Raw genomic sequence first — 11,058 nt, forward strand, 5'->3', positions numbered from 1 at the left:
TAGTAGGCCTCCATAGGCCTCCTTGAGAAAACAAGGGTAACCTCAGCAGGCGGTATTGCTGTCAGGTAGTAGGCCTCACTAAGGCCTCCCTGAGGACGGAGTCCCGAGCCTGGATGCTTGGGTTTCCAGCATGGCTTGCGGTTAGGTAGTAGGCCTCTATAGGCCTCCCTGGAATACCCGCTATCAAGTAGTAGGCCCACAGGGCCTCCTTGAAGTTGAAGTTCCTGAGCTAGGCACTTTGATTACCAGTTCTCTGTGAGAAATTGTGGTAGTTGGGCTTACAGCTGGAGGTTACTCGCCAGGCAGGCTCAGCTGCTCCCCTCTATGAGGGTCGTCTATGAGTGCTCAGCCGCCTGAGCCTGGTCAGACGGTCGTAGGCCTCTCATGAGGCCTCCCTGTTAGATCAGTCATTAAGGCCCTTTCGGCCTCCCTACTGCTTTGAAACACAAGCACCTGGTAGATCCTTGATTTGAGCAGGCAGACTCCCCTCGATAGCAAGGGTTGAAAAGCACTACGCTGAGTGTTGCTCTCTTGGATAACCCGTCTCTGAGTTCCGGGCTAAGTAAGACTGCCTGTGTTTCAGTCCCTTAGCTTGGACGCCCCTTGGGCACCATCCAGAGGCTCTGTTTGAACAGACAGGGTTGGCTAAACCGAAGTGTCCATAACACTTAGGGCACCAGGTCAGGCCTCCCTGGTGGCACTCGGGAGAACATTTCCCGAGTAGTGACTGGCTGGGGTTCCTTCGGGTCCCCTAGCCACATTCCCTTGAAGGGACCCCTTCTTTGGAAGTAGTGGTCCCGGGCCTTCAAGCTGTCTAGATGGAACTCCACGCAGTGCGTTAGGGTTCCGTTTAGTTGTATAGCTTGGGCTATGACCGTAGGGAGTGCTGTCACTGTCAGCCCAGGACCTGAGGGGGAATCGCTCAGGTTTTTTCTATGAATTACTTGAGTTGACAGTTGTCACTGCCAATGGGCAGACACTCCCCTCAGCATGGCGGCGTTGGTATATCGTTCCCCATAGCGTCAGCTAGACGCAGCGAGAGTTCCCTTTCGAAAGGGAACGTCTAAGGTTACGTATGTAACCTCTGTTCCCTGAGAACAGGGAACGAGCGCTGCGTCGCGTTGCCATGCTTCAGGGCCTATCTGCCATACAGTCCCTTCAGACGAGAAGATGTGTATGTGTTGGCACGGCGCCCTTTTATACTTCCGGGTCGCACGTTGATGACGTCATGGGCTGACGTCGGTCAAAGACTTTGCCGTGATTCGATAGTAGCTTCAGACACCAGTCACGCCGAGGGCGTTCCCCCATAGCGTCAGCTAGACGCAGCGCTCGTTCCCTGTTCTCAGGGAACAGAGGTTACATACGTAACCTTAGACGTTTTTTGGTTATAAATTCATTTTTTAAAGTGTATATCTCAGGCCCTGTGTGCTCTAGCACCCTGCAGAGAGTTTTGGTTGTTTCCAGCATATGTTAGCAAACACTGGAAAAAATAATTAAATGACAGTGGGATATTGCATGTATCCCAATATCCAATATCAATATCTGACTCCCTTCAGATTTATTTGTATAAATCTTGCATACAACATGATACAGACAAAATTATTTTTTCCACTATTTTCTGGAATCTAGTGGAAACAGCCCAAACTGTCTGCCGGTTGCTGAAGTTACACACTTTCAAAACTGAATTTTCAAAACAACATGTTTATCACTTTTAGCAGTGGTTTATGTTACTTCAAAGGGTTTCCTTTAAAATGACACCAAAATTGTGTATTTAGACCACTGTATGTGGGTATGGGAAGCTTTTCAATTTGGGTAGGCCAAATCCAGGCGGAAATCCCCAAAATGGCCCCAGAGCTTAAGAGGTTAATATTGGCCTGGTTTCACAGACAGGGCTTAGACTAAGCTATGACTAGGTCTTTGTTAAATTAGTACATTTAAGTAGCTTTTATAAACGTTATTTTATAAAAAATAAAAACATTTGTACAATGCACAAACATGCATTTTACTCTGGGACTAGCATAAGCCTTGTCTGTGAAACCGGGTAATTAAGTAATATTATTGATTCAATTTGACTGCACTTGACACTATTGGATGTGAAATAAAACTTGAATTGAATTGAGCTGGATGATGACACCACAGCATTCTTTAGATCTAGCTGCCTTATAGCCAGGGCCACACAGAATCTGCAGACTTTTTTGTGATTTCTGCGCTGAATTTTTGGAAAAATCTGCAGAAATATGCGAAAAGGTTTTAAATGTATCAAAAGATCTAAGAGTATTGGAACTGAAAACATTACAAATAAAATAAAAATATAATATACATAAAATATTAACTTCTTAACTTTTATTTAAGGTTTACAATATAAATCCAAATAGAACATCTTGTTCCCTTTCGAGGGAACTTCACACTGCGTCCACTAGGGACAGCTTTGGGAACGCCCACAGCGTGATAGCGTCTGATGCACGTATGTCAACTCAGCCAATGGCAAGAGAGAGCGTCACGGGCGGGTGACGTCACGTCCAGGAAAGGATAAATATACATCCGGTCCGATCGCACTTCAGCTTTTCTGCCTCAGCTAAGCGATCTGTGTGAAAACTGTCTCTGTCTATTTATTGTTGTCCGTCAAAAGCACAATAAGTCTCAGTTTAAAAATGGCGAATGCATCAGTATTCAAACAGTGTACTCCTCCGTGTCCCCGTTTCCTTACGGGTGGAGATACACATGATTTGTGTGTGATGTGTTTGGGAGTGGAGCATGCTCTGTCAGCCTTCGTGGGGGCTGACTGTGAGCATTGTGAGAAGCTGCCGCTTCGCATGCTCCACTCCCGCCTGTCACTCTTCGAGAAGGGTGATCAGGATTGCGCTCCCTCTGGTTCTGGACCCGCTGCTGCTGAGGCACAGCGGAGAAGGACATCATGGGGTTCGCAGATGGATCTCTCGGCGGGGTTTGAGATGAGCGCGAGCGCGCTTTCTCTGCCTTCACCCGGGAGATCTGTCGCTCAATCTCTGGTGTCGGAAGCCCGCGTTGCGGCTTCTTCCGCCCAGAGTGAGAGCCCGTCGCTTCAACACTCCAGCTCTGAGGAGGTGGATGTGTTGAGCGTCGGATTGGGGGAAGATGATTCACCATCTCTTTCCCCCGCACACGAAGAGCTGGTGGAGGTGATTACTCGCGCTGTGGCGAAGTTAAATATTGATTGGCTTGCCGAGAAACAAGGCGCTTGTCCGAAAAGCAAATTAGACGAGCGCTTTTTGACGTCAAATGTGTCACCTTCACCACGGGGTCTTCCTTTCTTTCCTGATTTACACAGTGAGCTGTGTAGATCATGGAAGAAACCATATTCATCACGTCTTTTCAGCCCTCAAGTAAAAACATACAGTGATATAAGGGGGCTGAAAGAATATGGTTATGGGGCGATCCCTAAAGTGGATCAGACGCTTGCTAGTTATCTGTCCCCTGCGTCAGCATCGTCCCTGAAGGCCCCCACGCTCCCCACTAAACCATTAAAAACAACATCAGGGCTAGTGGGGAAAGCGTACACGGCAGCAGGGCAGGCTGGTGCATGTTTGCATACAATGAGTATTTTGCAAGCGTACCAGGCTGAACTGCTGGGGGATTTGGATGGCGGCGAAACAGTGAGCCCTTAGGCAGTGCGCGAACTGCGTCGGGCCACAGATTTATCTCTGAGAGCCACCAAGGAGACCGCTAGAGCTATTGGGCGGTCTATGGGCCTTGGTGGCCACAGAGAGACATCTGTGGCTCAATTTATCTGATATTAAGGATAAAGACAGGGCTTTTCTCCTTGATGCGCCAGTTGAACCCGCTGGTCTGTTCGGCGACGCTGTAAATGAAGTCGTCGACAGATTTCAGGAGAATAAAAAGCAAGCGGAGGCTTTTAAAAAATATCTCCCGCGCCGCCACCAACCCTCTGGGGCTGCAGGGCGTGAGCAGCCCCAGCCGTCTAGCTCTTCGTACAGGCAGCAGCAAAAAGAGAGTGTCGCATCTCGTGCTCCACCTCAGAGATACGGTGGGCCAGGTCGGCACTCTCAGCCGAAGCCTTCTTAGCCGAAGACCGACCTGAGGGTCGTGCTTCAGGCGAAGAAGGCTTCAGGCCAAAAGAGGTCCTGACGCCAGCAGCGTCAGGTCTCCGAGGGCGCCCCCCGCGGGGTGGATTGGTGTTCACCTCAGTATACGGTGCCCACTCCACTTCGTTGCCCTCAGGGGACCGTTCTGCCAACCCCGCCACCCTTGGTGCTTCGGGGCGCAGCGGTTTCCAGCGAGCTCGTGACTCGGCGTCCACAGGACAAGGTGTCACACTCGCAGCCTCCAAGGAGGTTAGAAACGCAGCCAGATCGGTTAGGTGCTGCCAGTATGCTTCAGGCCGCCGAGATGGTTGCAGTGGAAATATCAGAGACCAGCCTCGAGAGGCTGGTTCCCTTAGTAGATTTTCTGGCAGAATGGAAACATCTACCAAATATATCGCTATGGGTCCTGCAGACGGTAGAAAAGGGGTACAGAATTCAGTTTGGGTTCCACCCACCTCGTTTCAACGGAGTGCTGGTAACATCAGTACGTCCCGAGCAGGCTCTGATAATGGAACAGGAAGTAGAAACCTTGTTAAAAAAGGAGGCTATAGAACAGGTCCCTGTACAGAACAGAGAGTCGGGTTTTTACAGCCGGTACTTCTTAGTTCCAAAAAAGGATGGAGGGTTGCGCCCCATATTAGATCTTCGTCGTCTGAATTGTACGGTCAGGAAACTAAAATTCAAGATGCTGACGCTAAGTCAGATTGTGACCCAAATCAGATCCGAGGATTGGTTTGTCACAATAGATCTGAAGGACGCATACTTCCATGTCTCCATCCTTCCACAACACAGGAAGTTCCTGAGGTTCGCTTTCGGGGGCAAAGCGTACCAGTATCGGGTTCTTCCATTTGGTCTAGCTCTCTCACCCCGCACGTTCACGAAATGCGTTGATGCAGCTCTGGCCCCGCTCAGGCTGCAGGGCATACGCATTCTGAACTATATAGACGACAGGCTGATTCTGGCACAGTCGCAGGAGATGGCTGTTCGGCATCGAGATGTCGTCCTCGCGCATATTCAAAAGTTGGGGTTGAGGCTGAACGCGAAGAAGAGTGTGTTTTCTCCAGTACAGAGGACCACTTTCCTAGGCGTGGTTTGGGATTCCGTAGCAATGCGGGCAGTGCTTTCACCCACGCGCATTGCTGCGATTCTGTCAGCTATAAAGAGAGTCAAACTAGGCCAGTCATTCACTGTCAAGCAGTTTCAAAAGTTGCTGGGGTTATTGGCAGCGGCGTCCAATGTGATTCCTTTTGGCCTGCTGTACATGAGGCCCTTACAGTGGTGGCTCAGGACCAGAGGGTTTTCCCCGAAGGGGAACCCTTTTCGCATGATCAAGATCCCGCGGCGGTGTCTCCGCGCCTTGGTCATATGGAAGAAAGCCTGGTTCCTGTCCCAGGGTCCGGTGCTGGGGGCACTATGTCGTCGAGTCACCCTGACGACAGATGCCTCTCTCACGGGTTGGGGAGCGGTAATGGAAGGCCGCTCAGCTCAGGGTCTGTGGGGGGACCATCATCTTTCGTGGCACATCAACTGCCTGGAGATGATGGCAGTCTTCAATGCTTTGAAGTTCTTCCTCCCGGACCTGAGGGGCCATCATGTGTTGGTCCGTACGGACAACACATCGGTGGTTTCCTATGTAAATCGTCAGGGGGGTCTGCGTTCGCGCCCACTGTGCAAACTAGCGCACCAGATCCTCCTGTGGTCTCTGGGGAAGTTACTCTCCTTGAGAGCAATCTTTATCCCGGGGGCCCAGAATATTGGAGCGGACGTCCTGTCGAGACAGGGGCTGAGGCCAGGGGAATGGAGACTTCACCCTGAGGTGGTGAAGCTCATTTGGGAGATTTACGGCCAGGCGGAAGTGGATCTGTTTGCGTCTCAGAATACGACGCACTGTCCACTCTGGTTCTCTTTGACTCATTGATTAGGGTATGTTCCGAAGGTGTTAACCAATGTTCCACGGCCTATAGTGTTGCAGGCTCTCTGTCCTCCTCCATTTGTTAATCCAGACCAGGAAAGATTGAACCTTATATGTCCAGTGCGAGCACTGGATGCTTATGTCCACAGAGCTGCCCTGTGGAGGAAAGCGGATCAATTGTTTGTTTGTTTTGGACCTCAGAACAGGGGTCTCCCTGCGTCCAAACATACAATGAGCAAGTGGATAGTCGAGGCTATCTCACTGGCTTATGGGTCTTCTGATCAGCAGTGTCCCTTAGCTGTCAAAGCCCACTCTACTAGGAGTATGGCGGCCTCTAAGGCCTTGGTATCGGGGGTTTCCCTCAAAGAAGTCTGCGATGCGGCCGGTTGGTCCTCGCCTCTTACGTTTGTGAGATACTATGATCTTGACCTGGAATGTGCTCCAGGTTCTTCAGTGCTCCTGTCTTGAATGTGCCACAGTTTCACACGACAGGCATTTGGTATTATGGCGTTTTGGTATTTCGTTCCCAAAGCTGTCCCTAGTGGACGCAGTGTGAAGTTCCCTCGAAAGGTTTCCAGCGACTATAACCATAGTTCCCTGAGAAGGGAACGAAACACTGCGTCCCTTTGCCATACTCCCTGCATCCCTGTGATCCCTTGCTTCGGCAGTTTAGCTGAAGTGCGATCGGACCGGATGTATATTTATCCTTTCCTGGACGTGACGTCACCCGCCCGTGACGCTCACTCTTGCCATTGGCTGAGTTGACATACGTGCATCAGACGCTATCACGCTGTGGGCGTTCCCAAAGCTGTCCCTAGTGGACGCAGTGTTTCGTTCCCTTCTCAGGGAACTATGGTTATAGTCATAACCTGAGACGTTTTTTAAACAAGCTAGATATCTCTCTAGTACATCCACTAAAAGGCGGAGAAAATATTGCTTTATCAATTGTATTGTACACAAATCATTAAATAAACTATTTCATATAATTCAACAATAGAACAAATAAATAAATATCTACCTAAGTAAATACATTAACTACTTTTAATAGCTATAAATAAGTAATTTTTGCAGATTTTAATGTTTCCTTACTCCTCCACAGTCAATTTTAGTTTAGTCATTTTAAAATATTACACTCGCACAAAAAAAAAAGTCACGTCAATAAGCGCAGACTACTACCCCTCACAATCGTGCACATGTAAGTTGTGTATGCTTCTCAATGAAGGGCACTAATCTGCAGAAATCAGACAAGAGTTTTCTGTGGGCGCAGATTACGTGTGGGCCTGCTTATAGCTCATTCCATTGACGAATTTTGCAACATCGGCACTGTTATTGAACTGAATCAACATTAAACTGATATGAGCTGAAGAATGACACTATTATTTTTGTAGAGCTGCTTTACAGTGGAATTTGAATTTGTCTCATATTTGATGAAGTTTAAGAGTTTTGATATTTTATGGTTATTTTCCTGTTTATTACTGTGAAGCTGCTTTGAAACAATATGTATTATATAACACACTATATAAATAAAGGTCACTTCAATTACTCTAAAATACATCAATGTTAATGCACACACTGTCTTGAAAAAAATATTTTGCTTCTAAATTGTCAGGCAAATACTGATGTTTTTTAATTCTCATTTTAGGGATCCAAATCAGCCAGTTCCACAGGACACCAAATTCATCCACACCAAGCCTAACCGTTTCGAGGAAGTGGCCTGGTCTAAATACAACCCCAAAGACCAGCTCTACTTACACATTGGGCTGAAGCCTAGGGTGAGAGATCACTATCGCGCAACTAAGGTTGCCTTCTGGTTAGAGCTGGTACCTCATCTTCATAACATCAACGAACTTTTTCAATACGTCTCGACCACGACTAAGATACCTCCTCAGGATACTACACCATTCCCATACACTAAGAGACTAGGTAAAACATGGCCGTCCACCACACGTCATCCTGGTGTTCCTCCCGCCAACACCAAACAAACTACAGACCAGCGTAAAGGCAATGATCTGGGTGATGACTCAGCAGTGGTTATCGAAACAAAGCGAGATTACTCTACTGAGCTCAGCGTGACCATCGCGGTGGGTGCATCTCTCCTCTTCCTCAACATTCTGGCCTTTGCAGCACTCTACTACAAGAAGGATAAGCGTCGACATGAATCCAACCGACGAGGGCCCAGCCCGCAGAGGAACTCTGCTCCGGCTAATGTGGCAGCTAACACTAATGACATAGCACATTTGCAGAGCGAGGAGCTGATGTCACTCCAGATGAAACAGCAGCAGATGGAACATGAGCACCATCATGAGTGTGATTCTCTTCAAGCCCACGATACTCTTCGTCTTACCTGCCCGGCCGATTATACTCTTACTCTGCGGCGTTCGCCTGATGACATCCCGCTTATGACGCCAAGTACCATAACAATGATTCCTAACTCTCTGGCCGGAATGCAGCCCCTGCACAATTTCAACACTTTTGGAGGTAGTCAGAACAGTACCAATCTGCCCCATGGGCACTCCACCACCAGGGTATAGCTTCTGAAAGATCCTTTTCAGAACTACAGGACATGGTCTGCTAAAGCATTGGGAGTTAAGGACCTTTGTTTGTCATGGCAAACTGTGCTGACTTTGTTCCACTCTGAGACTTATCTTGGTGGATGAGATGTTATTTTCCTATGAAGCCTTCTTGCAGAATATATCAAAGTCAAAAATGACCTACTTGCAAAAAATGAATGTTACTAAAGTAATACTTTATTTGGAGCCAAGCTTGTTAAGGACAGGGGACTTACACCAAAAGACAAGAACTCTTTTTGAAGGACTTTTTTGCTTGCATAGACAATATACACACAAACGACAGTGAGGTTAAAGGATCTAATGAAGCTTTGTATGTGCCATAACATATGTCATATACCAAGAGCAACAATGAGAGCAATGTTATTATGCGAGAACTATATTTCAGAAGAACACGTTAATATTTTTTTCTGAGAGTGTTGTCACATACCGAACATATGAACTGATCTCAAAAATCCCAGCCTGAAATGTAATTATGAAAAAATTTGTAAAGGTGACAAAATGTAAATACTTGTGAGTCAAATACAAATATTAAAAGAATTACAAAAGCTTTTATTGTTGTTTAGTTCAAAATATGACTATTAATGAGCTTACGCTTTTGTTAAGGTGCGTGTAAATATATCAGTCATTATATTTTATTTTTATTTTTAAAATCCTGTCTGTCCTAAACAGCCTTTACACCTGAAAAATAAATAAAAAGAGAAGACAGCATTCTTATTTAAAAGCCTCTAAATATCCATTTCAGTCATTTGAGTGTTCCTTTGTTCCAATGTTTGAAGAATATTGCATGTTTGACTGCTGCTTTACATTTGATAACCCCATTCCGTGACCACATACAGATGTTAAAAATGAAAGACTGCGTCTAATTACATTACAGAGCTGGGTGAAGTTGCCTGTTTAAGCTGTTCAGTTTTTTTTTTTTTTTTTTTTTTAATTGGGGGTTTGATGAAGGAGGGTGGACTGGATGTAAATCCAAGCAACTTCTTCCCATGTCCGATTTGTTTTACTGCATACATCTCTATTTTTTATTATTATTTATTACAATTATAATTATTATTTTTTATTCTGTACCATCACTGCCTGAGCTTCAGATGTGACCAGCATTGTATAATTAAAAAATATCTATAAATAAATAAAACAGGCAGTGGATTTGGGTATCTATATTAGTTGGATATGTTTGTAAAGAAGTATATGTTAGATATTTCTATTTGTAACATGCTAGCAATATGTAAAGTATTGTGCCAGGCTTGTGATATTTTGGGTTAAAACATAAGTGAATGAGTGTACATAAAATAATTATGATAACTATAAATAAATACAAACAAACAAAAAAAAAAATAACCCTGATATTTTTCAGTTCTGCATCCTATAACAAAGATGTTAAAAGCGCAAAAAAAGGATTTAAAAATAAATGAATAAATTAGTTTATAAAGTTACATTTGTATATTAAATCAGTTCATGATACATGTTAGCCCTTGGTTCTTGAACTGTCAGTACAACAAGGGTCAAATGTAGGATTCTAAATAATAGTTTGTCTTATATTGTTTGCAGTTTTTGCCTTAAGTGATAGATATTTCTGGCTGGACACCTGTATAAAAATTTTCTGCCGCATTTTTAATAAAATATCACAGTATTTTCTAAAACCGTGTCTTCAGATTTGTTTGACTTTAATAAAATCTTGCATTCAAGAAAACTTTCCCAATAATCACACATTTTATATTATGTCCTACTTTGTGTTTTCAATTCCAACTTGATATTTACCATCCTAAAGGCTATAGCACTTATATTTTTTAATTTAAGTGCACATCTTGTTAATTGTAGATTATTAATATTTGTTATTAATAATCATTTTTGTGGTTGTTACAAGATAAATGACATCTGTTCTTTGAAAAGTTCACAATAATGTCAAGCAAATCCAAATCAATTAGACAGCAGTAGGGGGCAGAAAACTCACTCATGCTTTCATTGTCTTCCCTCCTATCAAGTTCTCATTTAAGAAGTACTTCCTTTCAAGGAGACATGGGGCATGCCTAACCTTTTCTTAACCAAAAATCCTACACAAAACAAAATCAAATTCTTTAGTCATTGGGTCATATATCAACCTATGACTGCTGAGAACAAATAAGGAAACATGAATGCCTGTTATTCAATTTCCATTTCCCCATATCCCTCTTGACAAGTGATGTGAACAATATTTCTCATTAACATTCTATGAATATACAAACAGCTCTGCTGTTCTTGTCCTCTGTCCTTCAGCTTCAATCAAGTCGATTCATTTTTTTCAGCCAGAAGTTGTCTTAGTTTTTGCATTTTTGACGGATCGGCTGTGCTGCAGGTAGTGTACAAATATTTTCCTTACTGCCAGTTCATCTGTTCATTTGCCAGAGTAATCCTCGTTTTCCAATTTGCACTTCCTTTTGTCCAACAGCCAACTATCAGATTTTGAGATAAGCCAAAAAAAGGATTTAGAAAGGCATGGATGTGTAGAGCCTTCCAT

At 44.8% G+C, this 11,058-nt stretch overlaps 1 protein-coding gene across 2 annotated transcripts in view; it reads left to right on the plus strand.

The window, feature by feature from the left end:
- The window catches only part of nlgn4xa (neuroligin 4 X-linked a), a 187,993-nt gene extending 178,694 nt beyond the window's left edge, over positions 1-9,299 (plus strand). The window contains exon 6 of one of the 2 annotated variants that reach the window (XM_079813426.1): positions 7,637-9,299. In XM_079813426.1, the coding sequence (XP_079669552.1) occupies positions 7,637-8,525 (889 nt within the window). In that variant the 3' untranslated portion in view covers positions 8,526-9,299. The remainder of the gene's footprint in view (positions 1-7,636) is intronic. The other variant, XM_079813425.1, reaches the window with a different exon arrangement.
- The last annotated feature ends 1,759 nt before the right edge of the window (positions 9,300-11,058 follow it).

The sequence above is a fragment of the Gobio gobio genome, assembly GCF_949357685.1.
Source record: "Gobio gobio genome assembly, chromosome: 3".
NCBI classification, from domain to species: Eukaryota; Metazoa; Chordata; class Actinopteri; order Cypriniformes; family Gobionidae; genus Gobio; species Gobio gobio.